Below are 26,217 nucleotides of genomic sequence, written 5' to 3'. Positions count from 1 at the left end.
TCATTCTATGTATTGTACGAGTTCCTGCTCTTGTTATAGGTTGATATGGCGCTGCGCTTCTCCAGGGGCTGCATTTGTGGCTTGCTTCCGTTGATGCCCCCACAACAGCGTTGTTGGGTCAACGTTGAATCTTTTCGCGACTTCGCAACACGAGAATTCATCTCCTAGTTCACGCGATTTGATACTTTCTATCGCTTCTTAAATCAGATTCAAAGTGGTAGAGTTTTGACGCGCTGAAATCAGGACGTGTGTGGAGTGGGTATGTTCAGGTGGCTCGGATACCGGTATGGCCGGGATGCTACGCTAACATTGTACAAGCGGCAGCGGCTTGATAGACCCCCGCGGCGAACTTAAGTGTTCTACTATTACCGTCAAGATGCTTCACACCACGCCCTGATACGCGATACAATCTATCTCCACCGCCCTCTAGCACCTTTACTTCGCAAGATACTCGGGGGACATTGAGTCAACAATTCGACATATTATCTTGTACAGCCAGCCACCGCCTGGGTCGATGATGGCGATGCAGTTTCGGCGCCGTTAGAGCGCCCGCAATGACAGCAGCCAGCAACTGTCTAGCAGCAGCGGTGCGGCTTCAATAGTCATTTCTTCGTGGTGTGATATCAGGCTGGGCAACGTCAAAATAGATAGATAGGGGGAGCGCTGTTCTTCAGCTTTCGCTTGCAGCATTTCGCGACCTTGTTATCAACCGCTTAGCGGCGTTGTCTCGCCTCTACGTGCCTACCTATTCAGGAACAGCGTGTTTCATCACAGATTAAGGTGTTCTGCAACCGATCCTGTGCGGCATGGTAGTTGGCATTACACAGCTCGCAAGTTTTCAGCTTCTAACCCCCTTTATCCCATACGATTTCATGAACATACTGTATGCTCTGGCTAGTGGCAAATTGTTTTGCAAATTGTTTCTCTGTGTACCAAATCGACCTCAAGACATCGCCACTAGCAATACTAATGCATAGTCAAAGGTAAGCTGGCGAATCCGCACGACTAGTCAACGTCCGAGCTCACAAACTTAGACACCACACGCCAGGGACCAACCTGATTGAAGACGCCGTTGAACCCGTCTTAAGCGATAGTAGCGAACAACCACAAATTTCGAAGAGTCAGCACTTCCTCCGATACTGGAAGTTGCAATTTCTTGCCCCAATCAAGTCATGGAGATTCCCCGCGGAATGTCGCAAGACTGCGATGTACCAGAGTCGCTGGTTAGCCACTGGTCATGCCTTACTACATTTGATTCCCTTAAGCAGCGCAGTCGCGGTTTTAATACTCAACTGGAGTGAACATTTCGTGGGACCTTCTTTCACGTTCTCTACTACGCTACAGTTTGTCGCCAAATTACAAGAGCTTCTGATGCAGGCCTCCCTTGCTGAGATCGTCTTAAGCATTGTTCGTTCACAGATGATGGAAGGATATCTGCCCTTAGGTGCTCTGTCAGTATCTACACAGGCGATGCACCTATCTTACCTCTGGTCGCTCGATTTACTGGCTGCAGTGACATCCCAGTCTTTCCGCGGGCGGCGGAAAGCGCTATTCGTTTGTCTAGTTCCTCTATTAGTCCTTTTGACAGCCCTCGTTGGGCCGTCGAGCGCTGTTTTGATTATTCCAAGGGCAGGAATGTCAAGCAGACCAAGTGTTATACATTGGCGATCCAAGAGCGACGAAGACACCATGTTCCCTTCTCGACTAGACAAGACGCAGAACTTGACATTGTAAGCCAAACAAACCGCAACGTATTGTGACCATCGTTGACAGGGTATAGCAACTTAGATCGGTTTTCCACAACTTACTCATTCGAGGAAACAGTTCAGACAGAGTTCACCAACACTCAAGTCTATTACAATGGAAACGACACGATGGTACAATTGACCTCACGAGCTTTGCACTATATCATGACCGAGAACGAGGTGTCAAGCCGCCATGGCGATTTCCTCGTTAGCTCCGCAAACGTCACTATCCCAACCCAGCTCAGTGCACAGGTTTTACATCAGATCCCTCTTGCACAAAACGGTGGTACTTGGATTTCTGGGATTTATTACACAAGAACCGCCAGATTACCACGTGTTTCAGTCACAGCGCATTGCTTAACTGCATACAACACACGATACACTACAGTGGATATGCCAGTAGCCTACTCTCTGGATGGTGGTACTTCTATCGGCATTGTTTCTAGTCTAAAGAACCTAATTCAGTATTTTCTCGACTATGGTGGCTCTCAAGACACACCAGTCAACGTCATACCACCCGTCTGGGTTGCTTCGCCTGAACCTGGTTCTTCTTCAGTTGTTGGCACCTTCATTCAGAGCAATTGCGCTGGCCTGGAGCAATACATGATTTCGGATTTACTGCTCAACAAATTCAATCAATCTGTGCTGTTGTCCAGTTCTTGTTTATCTACAAAGACTTGTACAGTAGCCGCTTTCTGGGAGCCGTCTCAACACGAACTGGCAGCAGACAGTGGTTCTTGGGTGGTCCGCACAGGCTCGCTCTCGAACTCCGGGCATGGCTTACCCAAAACTACGCGGCCGATTTCCGCTGATTTCGGCAGCATCACTGGCTTGAGCAACCCGTCATTTGGCGCCATGTTATCCAAAGGTTCACAAAGTGACAGCACCAGACTAGCCGCCGCGTTAGCTACCGTCTTTTCCGAGATTCCTTGGAAAGAGCAAATACAAAGCGCATCTGGGCATGAGCCGTATACGGTATTCGAAATCGTCTTAACGCGTCTTGGCTACGGATACGAGATGTCGTCTACACCTACACGCTTATCGCTAGCCGTTGTCATGGCATACTGCATGTTCGCTGTCGGATACATAACATACATGCTCAGTAGCGGCCACACATCCACGGCATGGAGTTCGGCAACTGAGATCATTGTTCTTGCGATGCAGTCAAAGCGCAGCGAGCATTTGCGCCATGTTTCGGCTGGCATCAACTCCATAGAAACGTATCAGGAGCCTGTTGGGATACGAGTCAATGATCACAATCACTTAGAATTGGTATTCAAGCATGATGAAAGTAATCGGTTGCGGGAACTAAGAAGGGTCAGGTTGAACAAGGCATATTAATCTGCAAATGTCCTAGGTACTGTAAAGAAGGAACGTATATTAAAGCTGTAGAGTGCTGTCACACAGCTAAGTGCGGCTGTTGTTAATGGGATTCAGGAGAGACTGCATAGAAATTCAATAATGACGTATCTGCCAGCTTTACCCATCGGCATTCTCTATATATATAACTTATTTCAACGTTACAAGACTTCATTTTAGAAGCAATCAGCAGCGTCGGAGCATACGATCCCTGCCTAGTGCCTCGCCTCATTAAACCTCTCAGCTACAGTCGTCCTTATCTAAGTCTCACTGAATAAACCTCAGCTTCTGCATGTACACTATGTAGCCTCAATGCCCGAGAAAAGTAAGAGATAGAAGGCCGCTCTTGTCGCATAGCGCAGTCGCGTCTTTTGTTGCAGTCTCTCCTAACTTCTCTCACTGGTCTTCACCAGCGCTCTGAACTCTTGTCCCTAGGATATCTTGTTGCGTCTTTCTTACCTTACGCGTTTTAGCAAAACACCTGCGTTATATATAACAATGGGTCTCTCGGCGTTCTATGCTAAACACCAAGTCATTGTGTACAAGTCATGCGTCTGCGCTGTTGCGCCTCTGCAATTGTCAGCCATATCAGGAACCTACACGCTCATGAGGCGTGTCGCGACGCAGGCCTTGACTTGGCCAAGTTTGGCGTATTCAAAGCAGCTAACGTTATTGCTAAATGCCTAAAAGAGAGATACAGCCTGCTTGAATCACACAGCGTTGTTAGTAATAAAGTTCATGTTCCCGACAGCGCTTGGCCTGCAGGATGAACAGAATGACTGCGCTTTAACATTGCGTAGATGATGTCTACCAGGCTTATGGAGAGAACACGTTCATGCTGGACTCTTATGGTATGCCGACGGATCGCTCATTCTCATGCGACGGGTTGCCGCTATCTCTAGCCCACCTTCTTGGTCATGGGCTTCTCTGGATGGCCCAATAAATATGATCTTCAGCCGCGAATCAAGGACGGTTGCCACTCAACTTGCAGCCACGGTGCTTCAATACCGGCCTAAGCTCCAGCGAGCCGTTGTACCGGTTGCACATACTGAGGATGGCGTCTTGGTGCTCGAGGCTTATTGCCTCAACGTCGTCTGCCGCTCAAGCTCAGACGGAAGCGCGCCCTATAGCGACCCTTACCTTCGCATGGTGATCGATATCTTCGACGAGCGTGGCATCTGCATTGGCACAGGCTATCATGATCGCATCCCAGAAAGCTGTATTACCCAATGCATGGCTCTGATCGTAACAACAGAGAGTGCACGCAACCTTCAGTAGCACTCCCATTACTTACTTCCTACTGGTTGTTGAGTCGCACCGCTTTGCAGAGATCTGCTACGAGCGTATAGGTATCGGGCAGACGGTCGATAAGACTTACGGACATGTACTGGACACATTGGACATCAAGCCTGAGCAGAAGAGGAAGGTTATGCTTGTCTAATTACATATTCTCAGTATGTCTTTACTTCCTCGTCTTTCCTGATACTTACGAAAGTATTTATTCGACGTCTTCATTTGAATCCACCCTGCATATACTCTTCCTCTCACCAATAACCCACCGATCAAACAACATACCATCAATCTTCGGCCCAGGGTGAACATCCAACATCTCATAAAACATCTCATACCCTCTTGGCCTCTCCTCTTTCTCCCACTTTTCAAGGAGCGCAAATTCATGTAAGCGGGGAATTAGTCTGTATTTATTCTCGCGTAGACGGTACCTCAGTACCACCTCTCCAAGATCTGCGATACCCCCAAGCGACGCAAGAAGGTCCTCGTAGTGCCTGAAATGACCAGTATCACCGGACCGAGACCACATGTGTGTATCATCGATAACGATATTTCGGATCGAAGCGAGGCGTTGCGGAAGGATTGTCGACGTAAAGATCGACAGTACCTTGTAACCTTCGAATTTGAACGTGTTCTGAGAGTAGAGGAGCGGAATGGCCTCGCGGTACCTGTGCCTATTGTAAGTCGCCTGCTCAATAACACTGCCAAGAAGCGAGGAGGAAACAGACATTTTCTTGCAAGTTCTCAGCATCTTGGTGTTGCAACCCGACGCCGCCTTTACCTCCCAACAGTCCCAATATTTGTAGCAATCATAGCTTAACCCCACCTCTTCCTGTTCACAGAGCACCATCTCATAAATCTTCAACCTCAACTCCGCGGGCAGTTTAGCAAGGAACGGACTCTGCGATTGATCTTCCGCATTCTTCCTCCATAGCCCCCGGGTCCTATCAACCGAAACACTGCGCTTTCTTTTCTTCAAACGACGCACGCGTCTCCGATATTCGATGTTAGCCAAGGCATGCTGTCTTCTAGGCGGAGCGGGAGGCCCTGGGCACTTATGGAAGGTGATGGGTCCTATGTATCTGATCCAATAACACAGACCAAAGAGAGGGCAAGTGACGAGTTTACAGCAGAAGCGCAGGGTGGAGTTGGTGTGCCATGTATATAGTATGGCATCTTTGATGGGTTCAAAAATTGGCATCGTGTTGTCTGATTGTTGTATATGTTGAGATTGGAGGATGTCGGCTGAAGATATGTGTTGTGGGTGGCCTTGTTTAATCTTGCAAAGGAGGCGCAGTTGGTGGGGGCCCGTCCCCTGCCTTGGCTCCGTCAGGCGACCGTATCCCTGGCGGTGAACACAAATCCTATCTTCCTCCAGGTCATGCCTAGTGTATGCTCAACTTTGGCCTGTTTACTAGTCAAGTTATTCGGAAGAAATGGTGTCATCGGGTGTATACATAGCTCTAGTCAGGCACATTGGGTGAATCCGAAAGCTATCGTGAAGGTATTCGTAGTGTCACAGTTCTCAAGCGTACCACCGCAACTCGCAGCGAGTACCTCCACGGTACATTTTAAAAGCATGCAACACATCCATCACATCACAGTAGCCTGCATCTCTCACCAACTTTCCACTTCGTCCAACCCCCCAAATACATCTTCTTCCGATCATACTCCCATTCCCGGAAACTCTCCAGCCCCTCTGTTGATCCATCAATCTCATACCAAACCTCCACCGCACCGAAATCATCCGTTCGTTCAATGAGGTCCAACAACTCAAACTCGTTTCGAAGTCTATACGGCCAGGCTTCGGAGTAATAGACCTCGTATCTCATGATCAAAACCTTCAGCCTGGGTAAAGATTTGACGAGAGTGAAGAAGTCGTGGTATGTACAGTCATGACGATATCGTTGCTTCTCGGTCATGTGGCCGGCTGGGTAGTCGAGTGTCTTGTTAGCTTGGACGATGGTTATGTGCATGAGGCTGGCTAATCGCGGTGGTGGGATAGACCGGGTGAACATGACGAAGCGACGGTAGCTTTTGAAACTGAGAGTGTTGCCGGAGTAGAGCACGTCGATGGCTTCGTGATAGCTAGTGGAAGAAAACCTCAGTTGGCGTACAAAATCGTTGGGGTTTACTTACAGTCTCTTGCAGGTACGCAATATGCTTACTGAACGTCCGGGTTCCGTCTTGAACTTGAACACGTCCCTCCTATCACAGGTGTCTGCCTTTTCATCCGGATTCACAACAATCGCGTCCTGTTCGCAAAGCACCAACTCATAGATCTTTAGTCTCAACTCCGCTGGTAATTTACCAAAGAAAGCGCTCTGCAGCTGCTCCATAGTTTCCTCCCTCCTTCTAAACGGCATCTTGATCTGTCTCCCGTCCACAGACACACTCCGCTTTCTGTTTGCCAAGGCCCGCTCTCGCCGCGCTTGCTTCACTTCACTCATAATGAGGTTGCGCTTTTGTCTTCTTCTTTTGCGCCGGTCTCCAGTGCAGTCGCTGAAGCCAGCTGAGTGGATGCAGAAACAGCAGCCCAGACATGGGCACGTATGGAGCTTTGTCCAGCGGCGAAAGCGGGCGCTGTCGTTCCAAGCGTAGAGAACAGATTCGCGAATATAGGTGAATGGCTGCATCTTCAACTCGACGCGTGACAACGCAGATGAATCAGAGAGCGGCTCGGTGGGAGCAAAGTCGGAGTGTTTCAAGAGATAAAGATGCCTCGCGACGATGTTGTGGCCTGTCGCGGGGTTGGCGGCTCAGCCGCTTTATGCCCAGCCTTGTCATAATTCCCCATTGTGTCATTTGTTCCGTCCTTGAATGTTCTTCGGTGAACAAGAACTCGTAGATCGGCGCAGCATTGAATGCGCATAAGCCGTCATGATCGAATGAAGTCTTCCGGCTGCATTGCCAGACTACCTACTCGCAGGACGCAGCTTATGTGGTAATACTGTCAAGCCTGGAATATCGCGATTATCGCACGAGGAAGCCCAGTCCTTTGTCACTATCAAGTGCTGGCATCTGCGAATCAATAAAGGGTGCGGTTTGTTCCAGACCTTCTCACGAAAAGAAAGAGCACAAAAGCCAAGTCGGATCAAGAAAGCAAGAGCCCAGCATCCGGGTTACCAAAGTTAGTCATTCCACAATTTCCCCGCCCCCGCAAACTTAGCCTCGCACCGACTCCACCAAACCCATTCGCATGGCACCATATGGAGCCACTGGCAGCCGGGTATACGGGACTCTACGGAGATATCTCCTGATATCGTGACTATTCCAGCCCCGCTCCCGATGATACCCAAGCGTGCAAGCGGACGCGGCCCTCTTGTGCGAGCCGCGTCGCCTCACGACGCCCGTAATTCGGGCTTGGCCATTCGTCCAGACCCGTCAACATACATAGATATGTAGTGCGGCACGGCGGCAACAGTGGGTAACTCTTCTAGATCACATGTACACCTGGGGGCTGTGCGCATACGTTCCGAGAAGCGGAACCGAGGTCGCTCCTTTTTAGAGTTGGCAAAGCGGAGGTGCAGATCTGTCATGTCATCTGCTATCGAAAGCGCATTTGTAAATACGGTCGTTGATCGAGAGGAATCTGAGTTATGGGACTACAGAACTGGGGTGATCAAGACCGGGCTTCTACATTCACCATGCGCGCAGCAAGATACTACGGGAAAGAGGACATCAGGATTGAGGATGTGGATGAGCAGAAGTGCGGGGCGGGACAAGTCAGGGTATGTATTTGGATCTTTGGAAATGGCATGTGCGATGACTGACAGTGAGTAGGTCGCACCGGCCTTCGTAGGGATCTGTGGTACAGATCTCCATGAATACCTCGGAGGACCTAATTTCGCACCGACGACACCGCACCCGTGTACCAACGAGACGATTCCTATCACCCTGGGGCATGAATTCTCAGGGACTGTGACTGAAGTGGGTTCGGATAACTCGAGCTTTACGGTGGGCCAGAATGTCGTTGTTCAGCCGACAATATATTGCGGCAAATGCGAGGCATGCAAAGCTGGTTCCGAGAACGTATGTGAGAATGGTGGCTTCATCGGGCTTTCGGGAGGAGGTGGCGGTTTGAGCGATTCAGTCGTTGTGCCTGAAAGCGCAGTATTGAACTTGCCCAACAACGTACCGCTCGACGTCGGCGCGCTGGTAGAACCACTGGCTGTTGCTTGGCATGCTATCTCAGCTGCTCCACTTACACCCGACTCCGTCGTCATGGTCCTGGGCGGTGGACCGATCGGGCTGGCAATCGTTCAATGTCTCAAGGCACTGGGTACCAAGAAGATCATAGTCAGCGAGGTATCCGGCGCGCGGCAGCGCTTCGCGAGAGAGTTCGGCGCGCACCATGTCCTCTGCCCCAAAACATACGACGTTGCGAAGATGAGCAAGGCTCTGAGTGGAAAGGATGGACCGGACGTGGTTTTCGACTGCGCTGGCGTTCCCGCAAGTCTCACAACGGCTTGCACGGCGGTGCGCGCTCGAGGCACGGTCGTCAACGTTGCGATTTGGGAGAAGGAGGTTCCATTCAACCCCAATATGCTTGTGTTCCGAGAGGCGCAGTACACAGCCGTTTTGGGCTACCAAAGAAAGGACCTCGAGGCCGTCATCGAACATCTAGCTGCTGGTAAGTTGTGCGGTGAGCGAAAAGTACTAACTCCGGATGCTGACATGTCCTTAGGCACTCTGAAACCTATGAAGATGATTACCAGCAAGATCAATTTAGAGGATTTAGTAGAGGGCGGGATCAAAGCCCTGATCAACGACAAGGAGAACCATGTTAAGATTCTGGTGGAAGTTGGAGGCATGAGTCGTGTGGATTCTGCTATACATTGAATTGGTCGTGTTAATATAGATCGAGGATATCCAGTAACGCTAGGAGTGTATTGTGATTGTAACGCTTGAGCGGTGTTTTGCAGTTGGCGCATCGAAGAGTGACAATTTGGGTCCGCATTATCGGAAGGTGCTCCACCTCGGTCCTGGCAGCTTGCAGGGTCCAGCATGCCGTCACTTCCGCAAAAGTAATCTACGCATCTCGTCAACACCATACACCCCACTACCTACTATCGTGACTTTAGTAGAGGCATTGGTTTTTGCTCTTGTAATTATTCACATATTTCGATCACCATACTAACGATAATGTCTTCGCTAACCCTAGACTCAATGGCTTGTTGCCAAGCGCCGCATACGGTGCGGCTGATGCCCATCTGCTGTAACCAGCTTCGCGCTGCAATTTGGTGCCGCTGTAACGACAAGAGAGCCTCTTGACTTCGCTCTGAAGCTCACTGATATCACGTTGTAGGCCATGTCGCAGTACAACTCGATGCCGACGCCAGGGGTCTACGTTCCTCCAACCCAGGGCGCTCCAGCTCAATCGCAAGGCGCCCAACAGCCGTCGGGCTATCAGCCCAATACCACGACCTATGGAGCACAGTACCAATCTCAGAAGGGAGGTGGCACGTTTGGTCAGATGATGAACCAGCGGCTTGAGCAGGCGGTGACGACAGGAAAGCCAATGTTGAACAAGCTGGGCAAGACTATAAGCTCAAAGCTTGGAAACAAGCCTTCAGGAGGCCCACCACAGCATCTTCAGAGCTATCAGAGTTATCAGACTCATTTTGGGCAGCAGAGCCAGACTCAATCATATCAGCAATCACAAGGTCAAGCTTTCAGTCCTCAGTCGCAACAGCAGCAATGGGCACCACCGCAACATCAACCCCCACCTTCGCAGCAGTCTCCGTACCAGCAACCCGCTTACTCTACACCCGCTTCCGGCCACTCAGGGCAGAGCAACTACTTCCCGCAGCAGACGACTCAAGCGCCTACCACACAGTCCCATACGCCGCAGTCGCCACTCACGACTACAGGACATACTTCATGGCAATACGGTCAAGGCGGGGGTACAGCGGAGCATACACAGACACATGGATATAATGGGCAGAGCCAGACGCAGCCAGGTCAGCCCCAGGCGCCTATGCAGCAGCAGACACAGGAATCGGGCCAATACACTGGTCAGCAAACGGGAGTAGTGGGAGGCTACAATGCTGTTCAGCATACACCACCATCTCATACTTCGAGCATGTCTCCGGTAAACCCCACCCAGCCCATGCAGCCACAATGGGAACAGGCAGGTACCGGGCAGCAGTCAAGTGCCCCAGCATATCCTCTACAGCAGAACCCCACTGCGACTAGTCCTGCAACTCATCCACAACAATGGAACAGTCCGTCCCCCGTTGGTGCATACAGCCCAGGACAGTCGCAGATGCCTGCCCACTCCGTCAGCCCTCCGCCTACACAGCCAATGAATGCATCACCTCAATTGCCGTCCAACAAGGCTGTACAGTCAAGTCAGTCGTCAACGCCTGCACCGCATCAGGCTCAATATTCTGCGCCGCACGAGTTTATTGCGGAGCTTCCTGCAGATCTTGGAAACTTGACTATTGCAGAATCGAAGCCGAAGGAACATGAATCATCGGTCTCAGTTTCGCAATATCAAGCATTCCGCCCTTCGCTATCGCAGACTGGATCGCCTTCGCCTGGTTTTACCATTCCTCGGCGATCGCTTAGTCTCAGCACGATTCCACTGGCTGATCCGTGGAGATTCGCAGATGCGGTCACTGAAGTTCCAACACGCGAGTTCTATATTCTGGCCGATTTGCTTTTCGACGCTCTGGACCGGAAGTTTGAGCCAAAGAACACGGGCCTTCTGGAAGCACCAAAGATCATCGGGAGCTGGGTGAAATTGACCGAAGACGCGTGTCGTGAGTGTCTAAATTGTCGACACATGATGCAGAACTAATGTGCAGTCAGGTCTTTTTTCGTACAGGTCCTATAGCGCTTTTGCAAAGCTGTGGAGTCTCGAGGGAATCCCCCACATTATGGTGCCTTGCCAATCCAACCTGACACCAAACTGGAACTTTAACCAACATTCGCACGCGGAAGACGCAAAAGTAATCGCTGATGTGCCGACGCCAATGTCAACATACACGGCGTACATGCCAGCTCTGAACCGGGCAGGATGGTACAAATTCTTCTTTCTTGAGATGATGCACGCACCAGAGGATATCGGTGATTTGATGGCACTGTGCGCAGACACGTATAAGCCGGGGGTGCTGAACCATCCCGACCTCAACAAGCGGGACAAAACAGAAATGCCAGCACTGCAGGCCAGAGCTGCAGAAATCCAGACATTTGCGATCGGGCGCGTGTGTGAGGAGACGAAGGCTGCGATGGCGGTCGACCCCGATGTTCTTCCGGCGCACACGCACTCTACCGCACCTGCCTCGGGACCCACGCAGACTGGGCCAGCTATGACGCCAGAGGACATGACGGTGAGAATGCACAAGGTCCAGGCAGAGCGACAGTTTAATGACCTGGCAGCCTGGAAATGGTAGGTTTGCAGCCGGGAGGTTATGTGGAAGACAGTTTCGTGTAGAATGGGCAAACACAATGCGATGACGGCAATGCCGTGTACTCGTAAACGCTGCGCTGGCGATGGTGCGACGGAAGTGAATGCCGATTGCGATGTTTGCCCAGATCTTGTCCTCCAGTGCCCAGAGGACTAGCAAATTAGTGGGCAGGCGTTGACAGCCGCAAGCTCCAACGTCGGCGGCGGGTACCTGCCTTGGTGCCGGTGGCGGTGTGGGAGGCGCTGTCGTACGCACACGATGCGATTCCATGTGTCTTCACCATGCCGTGCGTAGACGGCCGTGACGCTCGTATTGTTCCCCAGGAGTTCTACGGGCTTCATCCCTATAGGGTGCATGTTCGGCCATGTTTCATCTCGGCAAGCGGTTATGATCTCAACGATAAACATGCAATCTACGCATTGACGTCCACGCGTTGGGCCTTTCCCGATTGAGCGTCGATCTGCAGGTACACCTTGCTTATTGCGCCTCTGACCTTGCTTTGTGTGGAAGTCGCGCGAGGGTTGCACCAACAAATAATTCTGGCCGGCCTCGCGTCCAGCCTCTTATCTTGCACCCGCCCATCACCGCTTTTCTGCTATTCTTCACGACTTTGACGCTGCAAGCCCATATCACGAGTATCTTATATCCCGCAGTCTTCTGCTACTATTACGAGTAATACGATACGATATACCCTTCCATACTTGTGGGTCTTACCTTGTCAGGGATCCTCGACCTTCACCATGCGCACTTCCACCATCTTCGCTCCGCTTTTCCTCGCGGCCACTGGCCTCGCCCAGGCTGTCGAGGAGGGCATCGCTCCCGATGCCTCTGCGCCTGAGGGCTGCCAGACGACTGTCGAGACGCCCTTCCGAATTGGCACACTCGAGAACCCCAGTCTCAGGAGGCGCGAAACTGCTCAAGAGGTACGTCGCTGCTCTGGAGTCTTAGTCATAACTTCATACTAACGTCATCAACCAGGCATCTGACGGCGACCTCCTTTGTACTCTCGAAGACGGTATCCTCCACGACCAATACGGCCGCACCGGCTCCATCGTTGCCAACCAACAATTCCAGTTCGACGGCCCTCCCCAAGCCGGCGCAATCTACACAGGCGGCTTCTCAGTCTGCGGCAACGACTCGCTCGCCATTGGAGGCAGCACACGCTGGTGGCGCTGCATGAGCGGTGCTTTCGGCAACCTGTACGACACGTGGATTGGCGACCAGTGCCACGAGATCCGCATCCAGGCTCTCTTCGATGAGTCTGCCAAGTCAAGCATGAGCAGCGACATGAGCGCGTCGATGAGCAGCACCACCTCGAGTGCGCTGTCCGGATCTACTAGCATTATCTCCGCCAGCGAGACTAGCGGCCTCACCAGCGAGAGCAGGAGCATGCACTCAATGACCGGCTCTGCTTTCTCCAGCGCTACACCCTTCTCCAACAGTGCGACTGGCACTGCCTCTGAGGGCGCTGAAGCGACCGAGACTGGTGACGCCGCCGCTCCCCCCGCTGACGGTGCCGCATCCTCCATCTCCATGGCTCCTCTCGCCATGGTCGGCGCGTCCATGGTCTTCCTCGGCGCTGCTCTCATTCTATGAGCATAGCATTATACCACCGACTTCTTTTGAGCAACTTCTTCTTATTCCCGCGCATGGCATGTCAGGCTTCACATCGCCCCTGCATGGCCACCGCCTCGCCTCGCATTGCATTACTTCCACCGCATGTCTTCCCTGCATTAGCGAGCATGTCGCCGGCGCTTGTTGTTACTCTTCATGTTGATAGCTTGCGAGCTCAATGATTCGATGAGCTAGCTTTGGCGCATTTTTGTTTATTATGGTTTGATGCAGAGCATGGTGTTTTGAGATATACACATTACGCATTCGGCATACCGAGCTTGGGATAGATTCCGGGCCTTAATCATAATACTTTGGAACACTTTTCGTCTTCACATTGCTAGTTGATTGTGATGTTGTGAATGATGTTCGATTAGATGTGCAGTGTATCAGAACTGTCGTCGCATACATGTCTCTTTGGTAACACTGAGTGTGATGAAGTCTACTTGAAAGGTATACATACCACGGTATCCCACATTATTTTATAGCGCAGTAAATAGCGCATGCCTCAATCAAGATTTAAGGACATGTATTCAAAGAATTTGACCTCGTAAGCGTCTGACCCAATACGAAATCCGTTATAGGCTAGCGCAGCACCGTTACAATCTTCCATCAAAAAGTATCTAGTCTGACCACAATTTCCCTATTTTGAAGAATAGAATAAACCATCTGCCATACCAGCCCGCCCGCAGACTCAACACATTCCATTTCACGTCTCAATCCTGCCATTATATCCCATGCCATCCCAGACCAGTTCAGAAATCACTGCCCAGCTCATCAAAGCTATCATCCGGCACAGCCATCGCCACGTTACTACTCTCCAGCATTCCCCTGATCTTCTCCACCACCTCCCTCTGGCCCTGCCACCTCTCCACCAACCCCTCAATCTTCGCCCGTAGTTCATCACTCCACGCCACAGGATTCCTCGGTATGTTCTTCGTATTGCGTATCATAGCGGGTAGCAAGATGTTCATCTGGAAACCGGGCATGTTCATGTAGGATTTGAACTCAGAGTATGCTTCATCCAGGTCGCGGAGCGCGGACTCCATGGTTTGGTAGGCGGAATGGAGGGAGTGGAGGTAGGTGAGTTGGGAGGCGGAGAGGGAGGCGGTGCGCCGGAGGAGCAGGAGTGTGGTTACAGCATCGTTCTCGGTGGGAGTTAGGCTTAGGGGCGTGTGTTTTGGGGATGGGGCGCTGGCCCAGAGTGGTGGAAGAAGCCGGAGGTGCCAGAGGATGCGGTTGTCGTCCTTGCTGTCTGTGAGGGAACGTATGAGATGGGTGCGGCGTACGGAGCGGAGGCAGTCTTCGTGGTGGGAGAATGTATAGTGTGAGTCGGTTTTCTGGGTGGTGATTGTCAGCATGTTCATACAAGCTGTTTTGAGGGCAGACGTACTTGTTCCAGTAGTAACCGGTATTGTCGTTCTGTCTTGAGGAAGCGGACGAGCATGCCTTTCCACGCAACCCGTATGAATCCCGTGCGCAGATGGACATTGAAGTCGAAGTGCATTCGCCGCCATTCGCATGGGAGATCCAAATCCAGAACCGCGTGGTCGAGCCTGATGCACCAGCGCAACGTCCCGAATCCTTCTTCCCTGCGACGCAACTGCAGTCGATCCAGGACACTATACCATGACGAATCCGCGTCGTCAAGCGTGTCGCCACCATTCGCTTCAGCACCGCCTGCTTGCCGGAAGGCGCGATACCACTCATCTGATATCTTGAAAACGGCGTGCGTCGCTCCCCACACGGGTCGATTTGTCTCCAGGTCTGCACCAGTCTCGCACTCGACATGCGCAAACCGTGCCTCAAGTAAATGAACCGCCTCATATTGCTCGTCGTCCAAATCTTCCATGGGCCCTGTCTGTCTTGCCCCTATATACCCCACCAACTCGGTTCGTTGCACATAACGGTATAAGACCCGTCCGTCAATCGCATCGCGAAAGCCACGGCAGACTAATCGCCAATCGAGGATATAGTCCGCAGGGACATGTTCGAGAATTTGAAGGAGCAGTTCTGCGGGGAGGTGCGCTAGCGTCCTGTTCGTGGAGGAAGGCGATCGGTCTTGGCTTGAGTCTATGGCGGTGATGAGCGCAGCGACATCGTCGGGCGAGAAGCCGAGCTGGATGTGCCGGGCTAGGTAGGAAGGTAGAGGTGCGGCATCGCTGTAGCTGTTGCCATTACTGCTGCTGGGGTGTGCATTGCTCGGGGAACACGAGGGGGCGTTGATGGGAAGGTCAACGGGCGCGCTAAAGCGCCCCGGTGACTGCGACATTAAAGTTGATCTAGGTGTGGAGATGCGGGGATGCGCGATGGTTAGGGGATGGTGTGTGTTTTAGTGTCGGGCCGAATGGACAGGCACGTGTGTGGCACAACTGCGTTCCCATGGATTACGAGATTCGGGGTGGTACCACATCGCATCGTTGACTATGGCAATCGTTCTGAGGATTCGTTGTTGATGGCAATGCTGAGCTGAGGTGAAGTTCAAAATGGTTGACGCAGGTCTTGCCACTATTTCCGAACTGGACACACTTGCCTGGATACACCGCGACACTTCCCACCTCATTCAAAGGAAAAGCTAAACACCCTGGAGCCTACACCAACGGCAGGTCATCTGTTTTGCACGTCTTCGTCTTAATGTAGGCTGCAAACCCGGACCTGTTCAGGTTCTTCCTTATACGAGGTTCCCCAACAGTCCCGCACATGACAACCTACCCACGAACGCGCTACTTGAGTAAAGCATCTCGCGTATGTTCGGCAACTCGAGAGCCATCCTTAGACTTCAGGGCGGAGTGAGTGGGTCAGATCCTAGCTACTGACGGTTTAGTCTCAGCGGCTTACCCAAGTGGGGTACATGTCTATCCCAGCTGTCAACGCATAGTCCGCAGCATCCTACGGATATGAACAGCCGTTCGACTTCCTACACAGAATTCAGGTGCATGAGGGGAAAATTTTCCCGATGGAGCAGCGATACATTATGACATGGCCTTTAGTCGACCCATGGCTCGTTCAGCGCCTTCTACCCACCATCCTCACCATACCAAACAACCCCTGATACGATCTTACAATGGCACCCGCAGTCCGCCGGCCCGTACGCGTGGGCGGTGCCTCAGGCGGCTTCTCCGACCGGGTCCGAGCCATCGCATCCCTAGCCAAAGACGACGTCGATGTCATAGTAGGAGACTGGCTCTCCGAAATGACAATGACCATGCACGGTACCGGGAAGCTCAGAAATAAAGAGCAAATGCTTCAAGCTCGCTCATTCGAGGAGAAGCTCAACTATGCCATGTTCGCTGAGAACTTCATGGATTGCTTCACTCCTGCGATTCAGGATATAGCTACCCGTGGTATCAAGGTTTGTGTCAATGCGGGTGCATCTGATACTGAGTTGTTGGCTCAGCTTGTGGAAAAGACTTGCAAAGAAGCTGGGTATCCGATGAAGGTTGCTTGGATTGAAGGTGATGATGTTACTGGTACTGTTAAGAGCATGTTGGATAAGGGCGAGGGGTTCAAGAGCTTGATGCATGATAAATCGGTGTCTGAATGGGGTCTGGAGCCTGTTTGTGCGCAATGCTATCTTGGTGGATTGGGGATTGCGAGAGCACTGAGTGAAGGCGCTGACATTGTCATCGCTGGTCGTGTCTCGGATGCTTCGCCCATCATTGGTGCCGCTGCATGGTGGCACGAATGGACGAGTGATCAATTCGATGAACTGGCTGGCTCTCTATTAATTGGTGAGGCATTTGCGATCATGTTGATACCTCGGACTGACATCTTCAGGTCATCTCCTGGAATGTGCCGCATACGTATCCGGTGGCTACTGCTCTGACTTTCGCAATCTCCTGGCCCATGGGTAAAGTAGCCGCCACGAATAGCTCTTAAGATATATTGCTAACTTCTAACTAGTATGTATCTCTCTTACTACGCTTTAGCTACGCAGCAATTAAAGCCATTCTAAGACATCTTACTGTTCGTGCTGACAACTTACTAGGTAAGCACATCAACATGGGCTTCCCGATCTGCGCAATCGATAACAAAGGCGAGGGGGTGATGTACAAGGAGAAGAATACGGGCGGCTGCATGACAGTCAACTCAGTAACATCCCAGCTTCTCTACGAGATCCAAGGCCCACTATACTACAATTGCGACGTCACCGCAGACTTGACAGACATCAAGATCGAACAGATCGGCGAAGACCAAGTCAAAGTCTCCGGCATCAAAGGCCTCCCACCACCCCCGACAACCAAAGTCGGTATCACAGGCTTCGCGGGCTGGCAAGCTGAATACCACATCTACCTCGTCGGGCTGCACATGGAAGAGAAATGCCGCTGGATCGAAGAGCAAATCCGATACGAACTGGGCCCAGAGCTGATCAAGAAGTTCGACGTCCTAAAGTTCATGCAAAACGGGTCCTCCGTCATCGATGCCCGCAACCAGGACGTTGCTACAGTCGATTTCCGAGTCTTCGCCCAATCTCGCGATAGAGAACTACTCAATATGCGCAACCCCAAGGGCTTCTTCCGCATCTCCATGGTAAACTTCCTCATGTCGTGTCCAGGCGCGTCACTTGGCAACGACGTGCGGCAAGCAGAAGGGAAACCATACTACGAGTACCATCCTTCTCTACTCCTGCAATCCGCCCTCAAACAACGCGTACATTGTATCTGGGATGGTGAGATAGCAAATGGATTTGCGGATGGCAAGAAGGTAATCGATACGCCCCTCGCACCCGAATTCCGCGAGTACCCTCGTCAACAGCCCTCCTACGAAACTACATCACCCATCCCACTTGACCACTTTGGGCCTACGATCCGCCTCCCCCTTGGCTCTATAGTCCTCGGTCGCTCAGGCGACAAGTGCTCAGACGCCAACGTTGGTTTCTTCGTAAGGCATGCCGATGAGTGGGAGTGGTTGCGTAATTTCCTCACCATCGACAAGGTTAAAGAGTTGCTAGGGCCGGATGAATACAAAGGCAAGCCGATTGATCGGTTTGAGATGCGGAATGTGAAGGCGGTGCACTTTCTGTTGCATGATCATTTGGATCGCGGGTATGATGCTTGTAGTACTTATGATACGCTGGGTAAGAACGTTTGTGAGTATCTCAGAGCGAGGAGCGTGGATCTGCCAGTGAGGTTCGTGGAGAGGGGGGTGCTGTAGATGGTGGTAGCAAGTAGAACGCGGAGGTGACATCGCATACAATGCTTTCAGTCTTTCGATCCAGAATCGACATATCAATGCTATGGAAGAATTCTGATAGCAGACGGCTACGTGAGCTTTTGGACCCATCTGTGTTGCAACACTACCATGATTGCAGAAGCCAAAGAGCCCGTGGCGTTTCAACGTCACCGAAACCATATCATGTAGTTACTGGCCGTGGTCGTGATCAAGGCTTCGGTGATGTGATATCATCCATGTATGAGTCTGAGGGGTTTCAAAATGTGGGAGCGTTGCATAAAAGTCGTGTGTATACTTTTTGCAACCCCTAGTCTAGGACTCGCGCGCTTGTCGTATAGGGACTTTTGAAAGCTTGTTCTATCAAATCTTCTAAACGTGGCTTTCACTTATCAGAAGGACACTAGTTCCGCTTCATGCAATTGCCGTGCTTCCCTGCTGAAGGCCTCGTATAGCATCGTCTGATTTCAACAGCACGACACCATCAGAACATCATCATGCCAAGATGCATAAACAAGTCCATCGCTTAAAAAGTTGAAGTGACCATGGCATGGAGTGCATCCTTCATCGACTTACTGAAAATCCATTGGATGGAGCAAAACACCGCTTTTTTACTGTATTCAACACCTCCCCCCCCCCTTCCTACTCAAAGCAGAAACACACCTTCGGCCTTACTCTCCGCGGTATGCGCCCTACTTTCCACACCTACCATATAAAGTATATTTCGCACACCGCTAGGCACCGTGCCGTCCACAATCATGTCTCCGGCGGCGATACATTGGCGGGAGCAAGATGCCGCTGCAGTCGATACCTGAGACGCTAATGTGCCGAAAGCGGTAGTCGAACATAGGGAGGCTCGGTGTTGTGGAGATATGCCGCGGCAAACCGGGCCGCGCGCGAATGAAATGTCGATTTCGAGCCAAGAGACATGGGTACTGGGTAACGCTACCGCGAGAAGTGGATATCTGGCATTAGATTTTGGCATGGGATTTGAAAAGTCGATGTTAGTGGGTGTGGTGTGAGTGGGCATGGCCGTTCCGGCGACAGGGGCTCGCGACGATGTCGTGCTTGATGACTTGCAGTTCTCGCAACGAATCCCGATTGACCTGCCGTGATCTCCAATCGTAGACGAGGGTCCGAGAAGGCTGGTGTAGATGGTGCGGGTCAGTGCGCGTACCTCGCTTGCATCACATTCGCGTCATTTTGTCGTCACGACTCACTTGTACCCTCCACAACCATTTGTACTCTCATAAAAAACCAAAAAAAAAAGCGAAGTAAAAGTCCGATGTTTACTGCGCTTTACTTCTACCTTTCAAAACCAACGGCGAGCTTCTATGAGACACTCTCGCGTTGCTGAAGACATTGCCATTGCGACACATGATTCTCCAAAAGCACCACATATGTAGCCGTCGAAACCATATGTACAACCTCGAAAAGGTATACCTTCGCATCTTCGAGTGTCCAGAAGTATAAAGTTCGCATGCCTTACTCTACACCTCTTAGTTTACACCTGCACACTTCTCCTCAAAAACAATATTCATATAAGCACATCCTATGTCTCTTCCTGTGTTTTCAGAATTCAACACCGTAGTGAACATGGCGTCTTCGCAACACGATTACACTTCAAAAGAATAGTCCAGGCTTCTCGAAAATCCACATGTGCCAGGTCATGGCTTTGGGAACATAGTTTCAGGGTCTACCCAAGAGCCGGAGGCACTGCAGCATGTATGAATACTTCGCTCGCGCAACACTATTCTCCCTACAAAATTCCTTTCCATTCTTCTCAAACATGGTTGGATGTTTGCTGTGCTCTCCTCTTCTCGCACAACGAAACATTGAAGCGGAAACCTATGGCAGTCGCGCCTCGCCGGATGATAAAGCCAGCTCAATGTACAGCGTTCTTGGAAAATAGTATCCCAAGTGTGTCATGAGCGACGACTGAGTGACCTCTGAAGGACGAGCATCCTTCCAAACCACGAGAAGGCTTTCTTGACTTCGAAAACATACAAACTACCAGTGATGTGAGCGCGTCGGCGTCCTGTTTGCAGCCATTCCAAGATACCCTGCTGGCTTCTGTATGTGAGCGAAGAGGTCGGGACGTGGCTTCGGAAACCTCCAAAAGTGCAGAATACGAAACACATGGATTTCTGACCACGAGCACCATCAAGCGCCACTGGCGATTCTTTGGAAACAGTGAAACGTTGGGCGAAGCCGTCCTCCATGAATGGCTTTCGACAAAAAGTACAGCAGTTCTCGAACAGCAAGAGGCATCGATCTTGACATCTTGGAAGAAAAGGTGACTGCTGAGAAACATGTGTGTGGAAGGAGCTCATTCCGAGCAAAACCGACCACTGCTCCATAGATCTCGAAGAAACGGATTTTGGAAAAGACCAGGAAGCCCATAAATATATGGTGGAATACCAGATTTTGGAAAAACGCAAGGTAAGGATATGGAAGGTGAGTTTGGACAGATGTGAGGTATTTATACTCGCTAGTCTCGCCCTCTTCCAAACATTCTAGCTCCGCCGCCGATGCCGGCGGAGTTGATAGCCATCAAAATGAATCACAACTTTGCATCTACGCCCGCAATCGATGTGAACGCCGATTCGATCAGACAGTCTGCAAAGAACTCTGCGATGCCATCATAGTCGTTCAGGGTCGTCACTTTGGATACATCTGCATCGTGTCAGTGGGCTTTTCGCAGTCTCATGGTCACATCACGATGGCTTACATTGATCAGGTCTCACAATGATGACGGCGCCAACATCGGGTTTCACACCATATTTTTCGTACGCGTGACCATGACCGGAGTTGTAATGGTCGTCGTCGACGAACGTTTTGTGAAGATCTGGCAAATGGGTCAGCCCGATAGTAGGCGGGAAGAGGTGAGAGGTATATATACCGCGTATATCCCACTTCCCACTTTTTGGCCAGAAGTAGTCGGGTATGCTTTCTTGTTCGGTTTCTGTGAACTTGCTGTTCAACACGAGGAGCGTCTCGATGACGTTGTCGATGTGTTGCCCTGCCGGGGTATATCGGCTTGCGATAGATTCAAGCGCTTTTGCTAGCTGAATGATGTTAGTACGTGGAGCGCTCATTGCAGGCCTGTGAGCATACCTTGTCCAGCCGCTTGTGATGCTGCGCTTGATTGATATCTCCACCAAACACCACGACGCGCCACCTACCATCGCTCCTCAGAACACTCATCAATTGCACAGCTTTACAGTCGCAAAACCGTATCACCTGCGCACTTGGAAAGCGCATCCCCACCGTGACCGCCGTAGCCGCACTTTCCTCTCTGTCCATCCCCCTCGTAATAGCAGTGTCCTCGTACCTCGCTGTGAACCCCGCCATATATCTTCCACTCTTCCGAAAGTAGTTCGCAAACTCGCCTTCATACCGATCTTTCCTGCTAATCATCTTCGCAAGCTCTTTGTCGAAAGCGATAAGGTCTGCTGCCGTCTTACTGCGTTCGGAGACGTATGTAGATAGCAGGGAAGGAGGTGAGAGACCAGAAAGAACGGAGCCAAGCTTCCAGCCGATATTGTAGCCGTCTTGAAGCGACACGTTCATCCCCTGACCTGCTTTGGGTGAATGCGTATGACACGCATCGCCCGTCAAGAACACACGATTATGCGCATGAAACACTTCAGCGAGGCGTTGACCGATACTGTATGCACTCCACCAAAAGACATCTGCAAAGTCCATGGTATACGGCGCAAAGATTCTGCGAGTCTGGTCTTGCAAATCGGCTAGCTTCACTGACTTGGGCTGCACACCAGCTGGAAGTTGGATGTAGAATCGGACCAGCTGACCGCCTTCGCGTGGAATAATGATGAGATTGCCGGCGGTACTGTGTATGGTGCATTTGCGGCGGATGTCGGGGAAGGTTGTAAGTGGGTAAATGTCCATGACGCCCCAGACGGTATCGGAAGAGTCGCCGAGCATGCGAATGTCGAGGGCTTTCCGAATGGTGGAATGCGCGCCATCGCAGCCTAAGACGTATTTCGCTTCCCAGACTTCCTCTTTGCCATCTTTCTCAGCGGTTACCTTGACGCAGTGCGCGTTTGCGTCGTTCTTCCTCTTCTCATCTATGTCCACGCTCTTGACGGCCCAGCCGTACTCGATCCCGTTGCTCGTACCTTCTTTCCACTTTCCCTTCTCTTTCAAGATGGTCTCCATCTTTTCCAACATCAGGCCGTTCATACGCGCTTGGTTCAAAATCACATGCGGTAAATGACTCAAGCCCTTCTCCGTATCGATGGATCTGCTCTTCCTCTTGATGCCGCCATGCTCATTTCCACTGCCATCTTCGTCCACGCCCCAGAAGCATACCTCCAAAATATGATACGCTTCTCGCAACAGATCTTCCGATAAACCAAATGACTCGTAGATCTCTACTGTGCGCACTTGCACGCCATCGGCTTGGCCAATCTTTAGTGGACCAGGACGTCGTTCAAGGATCGTGAATGGTATGTTGTAGATTGCCAGCCAAGTCGCTGCGAAGATACCAGCTGAACCGGAACCGGATATGAGAACATCTGTTTTTGGCATCGCGTCAATGTACTATTGGAATTCGTTATGGGATTCTGGGACTTTGGCGCACTAATGTGCGAACGTGTAAACGGTGAAGATGAGATGAGAAGCGATTATATGCGGTGAATGCGTCGATGCTACTCCCTACAGCGATGATCAATGATGCAGTCGCAGTGAAAGACTACATCGCGAAATGACAGCATTGCGAAGTTTATACTTGCCGAATGAAGCCCCGAGGGTGCATCGGACATGATGCGGGGATGAACATCGACCCGCTCACTAGCGTATCGCCATCCGGGGAAGGAGCCGGAGTAACGTTCTCCCAAACTTCGAGCGGTGAATATGCGACAGTCGTGTTACAAAGGTATTGCAAGGTTGCCTAGAGTGATGATATTCTCATTGCTCCCCAGGTGGGATAAAATTTGCTGCTGCGGCGTGTTCCACGCAATCCCGGGTAATTTCCGCTCGACAAGACGGCATCCACAGGGAGGACTTCGGAAAGGTTTAAAAAGTTGATATTACTATATAAGCGCTAAGATGTCATGATCGCGTCTGCAAAAGACGGCATATTAGCACATTACCAAGTGCTTTTGCAGTTCCCAGTTCCTCCAATATTCCAGAGGCTGTCACAAGAAGCAACACAGTGCTGAAGCATTTTGCCGAAGCTGATATGCGCCATAACTCCACCCAATGCCGTAAAATGGTATGCGCAAAACATGTATCATCGAAAGTAAAATAAAGCGGGATGTTGTCGTGAGCTTAGTGGCCGACGGCGGAATAGTGCGAGTTGCGCGTGTACGGTTGCTGGTATAGCGATGGTGCATAGTCGGAGTCCTGGTACATGGTGCCACGCTTGTTGTCCTCTTCGAGGAAAGGCTCCTTGACCTCCCAATTGTGTTGCTTGACGCCGACGGAGAATTCGAGATCTTCGCGAGTGATGGAATCCCAGTACTATGGCTTGTTAGCGTCGTTTGAACGGATAATGTTAGTGGCAAGCGTACCTTGTAGACCATCATGACAGCAAGCAAATTGCAAATAGTGGCGAAGAAGAGGCCGTCGATGTAATGTTGAACCTGATCGCAGATGGTGTCGCTGAAGACATATAGAATGACCTGGCCGATGACAAAGAAGAAGATACCGAATGAGATATCACCAAGTGGCCAGCGGTCTTCTAGTGTTCCGACAACCAGGATGATCTGGCTGACGGTATATACAAAGAGGCAGATGGCGTTGACGATGTAGGTAACGACGAAGATGCCGACTGGGTTGCCAGGTTCCAGTCCAGCCCAGCCCTTGAAGGTCAAGAGATTCACAGCACCGCCGACGATGAACATGGCAAGCGAAGAGAGACGGAGAAGCCAGACGGAGAGTGTAGTGCCATCTTCGTAGAGCTGGAAACCGACGAAGCCGTTAATCAGCAGACAGGTGCATAGCGCGGAGACGAGGCCGTTCTGGGCGGCGGCGAAGTATGGGTAGGCGGCAGAACCAGGAGCAGCGACACCGGCATCAAGGACGAGCGATATGATGGTCAAAAGGAGGTAGATGTAGAAGAAGGATGTGATTTCCTTGCGACCTGGTGTACGTTAGTGGAGAGCCCCGGATATAGACGGCGGTGCGCAAACGTACCGACAGCCGTGAACTTGGAGCGCACATGGATAATCATGACGACGGTCATGATCATGGCCAAGATGTGCATGAAGTCGTTCGCCGCCTCGAAAATGAGGGTATTCGCAATCTCAATTGTGCGCGCATAGCACTCTGTCTGGATGCCCACACCATCGTTGATCTCCTGGTGACCCACAAGCGCGCAAAGTGGTATCGGTGCCTTTTCGCATATCGTCTGGAAGTCGCCGAAGCCCATGATCGCGGATTATGAAACGTGTGGTGTCGCTCGGGTCGCGGCGGGTCTGGCGCGGTGTACGGCGGTAGCTTGGTGTCGAGGACGGTAAGTGAGTGAAGTGTGATTGCGGAGGAAGGTGCGGACGATTAGCGAGTGAATGTCCGCAAGGTAAACAGAAACGAGAGAAGGCGCGGTGGGGTGCGACGAGGGTCAGGGATACTATGGGGGCGGTTGTCAGGAGTGAATGCGCACTGTTGACACTTCCCGAGCCGCACTAGTCCCACCCTGCAGATTGTATCCACATCGAGGCTAGTACTATGCTATTTCCGTCTCCACGATTTTCTCCGGGCAACAAAACGGTACGACCTCGTGATACCATGATGCCGCCACCTGCACCAAAGTCGCGATCCTTCTCTTTCCTTAACTATCTTGTCGACGAACTCCAGCTACCCACATCTACAGCGTACCATCTCAAGAGCAGGATCCGGAGCAGATCGTCGCGGCACATTTGAAAGCTTCCTTCACGAACAACAATTGAATACCTACCCCTGGCCAGCGTAGATGATCTAGAGGTCTACATTGTTTTAGCGTCCTTTTGATCTTCAGTCTTGATACTAATGTAGACTGCAGCGCACCTGTTCAGTTTCTTGCTTATATACCTACCTAGGTAGATAAGGTGAGAATGTTTTTGCGATTTGCGAACACACATGACTGTAGAGCAAGAAAATACATTGACAAACCCGCCCGCTGAAAGAGGATACCAGGAAACTGGGTAGATTGCTCCGGTCAAGTCCTAGGACCATTCGTAAAAGCTTCCCCTGTCGGACCAGGCGTCAACGTTCTGCCAGAAGCGCATTGTATACCTAGGAAGCTTAACTTTTTGTAATCTACACTTGGACGATGTAGTAGCTTTTCATGATTAGAATTTCACTTGGAAATTCTCGTACGGTGGGCAGCCGTCAGATATGCGCAAATCTCCTATCCAGTCACTTTCACTTTCACTTTGCACCTAAAATCTCTTCTCGGTGAGCGCAACCCCAAACCATCAGCTACCACTAGCAATCACTGCGCTCAACTCCTGTCTCCTTCGATCGCTTGCTCTGATCTGAGATCTTCTAACTCCTGGGTCGCGGCTCTTGACACCCAACGTCCCCTAGCAAGAGCAAGTTTCGTCTCAACTTACTCACACACCATGACCGACCACCCTGACTTCTCCCGGCCTGCCAACGATGCAGTCTCGCGACTGTACGAC

The 26,217-nt window shown here is 51.3% G+C and overlaps 9 protein-coding genes across 9 annotated transcripts; 4 read left to right on the top strand and 5 right to left on the bottom strand.

Annotated features, from left to right (window-relative positions):
- Positions 1-1,689: 1,689 nt before the first annotated feature.
- BKA58DRAFT_438141 (uncharacterized protein) lies at positions 1,690-3,086 on the top strand (the record flags this gene model as incomplete). Its single annotated transcript, XM_046173568.1, has 3 exons — positions 1,690-1,730; positions 1,781-2,031; positions 2,089-3,086. The coding sequence occupies 3 exons, from the start codon at positions 1,690-1,692 to the stop codon at positions 3,084-3,086; spliced, it is 1,290 nt and encodes a 429-aa protein (XP_046028167.1).
- A 1,453-nt stretch (positions 3,087-4,539) lies between these two features.
- BKA58DRAFT_381199 (uncharacterized protein) lies at positions 4,540-5,629 on the bottom strand. The gene is made up of 2 exons (XM_046169988.1): positions 5,123-5,629; positions 4,540-5,062 (listed from the first exon to the last, which is right to left on the bottom strand). The coding sequence occupies exons 1-2, from the start codon at positions 5,593-5,595 to the stop codon at positions 4,603-4,605; spliced, it is 933 nt and encodes a 310-aa protein (XP_046028166.1). The 5' UTR covers positions 5,596-5,629; the 3' UTR covers positions 4,540-4,602.
- Positions 5,630-5,687: 58 nt separating this feature from the next.
- BKA58DRAFT_381198 (uncharacterized protein) lies at positions 5,688-7,473 on the bottom strand. The gene is made up of 2 exons (XM_046169987.1): positions 6,534-7,473; positions 5,688-6,482 (listed from the first exon to the last, which is right to left on the bottom strand). The coding sequence occupies exons 1-2, from the start codon at positions 7,028-7,030 to the stop codon at positions 5,993-5,995; spliced, it is 987 nt and encodes a 328-aa protein (XP_046028165.1). The 5' UTR covers positions 7,031-7,473; the 3' UTR covers positions 5,688-5,992.
- Positions 7,474-7,993: 520 nt separating this feature from the next.
- BKA58DRAFT_310949 (uncharacterized protein) lies at positions 7,994-11,794 on the top strand (the record flags this gene model as incomplete). The annotated part of the gene is made up of 5 exons (XM_046167317.1): positions 7,994-8,125; positions 8,178-9,027; positions 9,082-9,215; positions 9,703-11,161; positions 11,211-11,794. The coding sequence occupies 5 exons, from the start codon at positions 7,994-7,996 to the stop codon at positions 11,792-11,794; spliced, it is 3,159 nt and encodes a 1,052-aa protein (XP_046028164.1).
- Positions 11,795-12,549: 755 nt separating this feature from the next.
- BKA58DRAFT_438138 (uncharacterized protein) lies at positions 12,550-13,405 on the top strand (the record flags this gene model as incomplete). The annotated part of the gene is made up of 2 exons (XM_046173567.1): positions 12,550-12,732; positions 12,788-13,405. 2 exons carry the CDS (start codon positions 12,550-12,552, stop codon positions 13,403-13,405), a joined length of 801 nt encoding a protein of 266 aa, XP_046028163.1.
- A 339-nt stretch (positions 13,406-13,744) lies between these two features.
- Positions 13,745-15,821, bottom strand: BKA58DRAFT_357830 (uncharacterized protein). The gene is made up of 2 exons (XM_046168694.1): positions 14,814-15,821; positions 13,745-14,760 (listed from the first exon to the last, which is right to left on the bottom strand). The coding sequence occupies exons 1-2, from the start codon at positions 15,690-15,692 to the stop codon at positions 14,176-14,178; spliced, it is 1,464 nt and encodes a 487-aa protein (XP_046028162.1). The 5' UTR covers positions 15,693-15,821; the 3' UTR covers positions 13,745-14,175.
- A 663-nt stretch (positions 15,822-16,484) lies between these two features.
- BKA58DRAFT_310843 (uncharacterized protein) lies at positions 16,485-18,574 on the top strand (the record flags this gene model as incomplete). Its single annotated transcript, XM_046167308.1, has 3 exons — positions 16,485-17,151; positions 17,198-17,270; positions 17,377-18,574. The coding sequence occupies 3 exons, from the start codon at positions 16,485-16,487 to the stop codon at positions 18,572-18,574; spliced, it is 1,938 nt and encodes a 645-aa protein (XP_046028161.1).
- Positions 18,575-20,682: 2,108 nt separating this feature from the next.
- BKA58DRAFT_428348 (FAD binding domain-containing protein) lies at positions 20,683-23,489 on the bottom strand. The gene is made up of 4 exons (XM_046173010.1): positions 21,707-23,489; positions 21,492-21,657; positions 21,321-21,437; positions 20,683-21,265 (listed from the first exon to the last, which is right to left on the bottom strand). The coding sequence occupies exons 1-4, from the start codon at positions 23,141-23,143 to the stop codon at positions 21,153-21,155; spliced, it is 1,833 nt and encodes a 610-aa protein (XP_046028160.1). The 5' UTR covers positions 23,144-23,489; the 3' UTR covers positions 20,683-21,152.
- A 129-nt stretch (positions 23,490-23,618) lies between these two features.
- On the bottom strand, positions 23,619-25,197 carry BKA58DRAFT_381186 (chitin synthase III catalytic subunit). Its single transcript, XM_046169986.1, has 3 exons — positions 24,752-25,197; positions 24,127-24,698; positions 23,619-24,076 (listed from the first exon to the last, which is right to left on the bottom strand). The coding sequence occupies exons 1-3, from the start codon at positions 24,984-24,986 to the stop codon at positions 23,885-23,887; spliced, it is 999 nt and encodes a 332-aa protein (XP_046028159.1). The 5' UTR covers positions 24,987-25,197; the 3' UTR covers positions 23,619-23,884.
- Between the last annotated feature and the right edge of the window lie 1,020 nt (positions 25,198-26,217).

The sequence above is a fragment of the Alternaria rosae genome (assembly GCF_020736505.1).
Source record: "Alternaria rosae strain MPI-PUGE-AT-0040 chromosome Unknown BKA58scaffold_3, whole genome shotgun sequence".
NCBI lineage: Eukaryota > Fungi > Ascomycota > Dothideomycetes > Pleosporales > Pleosporaceae > Alternaria > Alternaria rosae.
This window is presented reverse-complemented; position numbering and strand designations above follow the sequence as displayed.

Coding starts and splice junctions, on each gene's coding strand:
- BKA58DRAFT_381199 (XM_046169988.1), bottom strand. CDS start 5,595: ATGCCAATTTTTGAACCCATCAAAGATGCCATACTATATACATGGCAC. Junction 5,063..5,122: donor CTGAGAACTTGCAAGAAAAT/GTCTGTTTCCTC, acceptor CAATAGGCACAG/GTACCGCGAGGCCATTCCGC.
- BKA58DRAFT_381198 (XM_046169987.1), bottom strand. CDS start 7,030: ATGCAGCCATTCACCTATATTCGCGAATCTGTTCTCTACGCTTGGAAC. Junction 6,483..6,533: donor TTGCGTACCTGCAAGAGACT/GTAAGTAAACCC, acceptor TTCTTCCACTAG/CTATCACGAAGCCATCGACG.
- BKA58DRAFT_357830 (XM_046168694.1), bottom strand. CDS start 15,692: ATGTCGCAGTCACCGGGGCGCTTTAGCGCGCCCGTTGACCTTCCCATC. Junction 14,761..14,813: donor ACCGGTTACTACTGGAACAA/GTACGTCTGCCC, acceptor ATCACCACCCAG/AAAACCGACTCACACTATAC.
- BKA58DRAFT_428348 (XM_046173010.1), bottom strand. CDS start 23,143: ATGCCAAAAACAGATGTTCTCATATCCGGTTCCGGTTCAGCTGGTATC. Junction 21,658..21,706: donor ATCACAAGCGGCTGGACAAG/GTATGCTCACAG, acceptor AACATCATTCAG/CTAGCAAAAGCGCTTGAATC. Junction 21,266..21,320: donor CATTGTGAGACCTGATCAAT/GTAAGCCATCGT, acceptor GACACGATGCAG/ATGTATCCAAAGTGACGACC.
- BKA58DRAFT_381186 (XM_046169986.1), bottom strand. CDS start 24,986: ATGGGCTTCGGCGACTTCCAGACGATATGCGAAAAGGCACCGATACCA. Junction 24,699..24,751: donor CTCCAAGTTCACGGCTGTCG/GTACGTTTGCGC, acceptor AACGTACACCAG/GTCGCAAGGAAATCACATCC. Junction 24,077..24,126: donor CTGTCATGATGGTCTACAAG/GTACGCTTGCCA, acceptor AACAAGCCATAG/TACTGGGATTCCATCACTCG.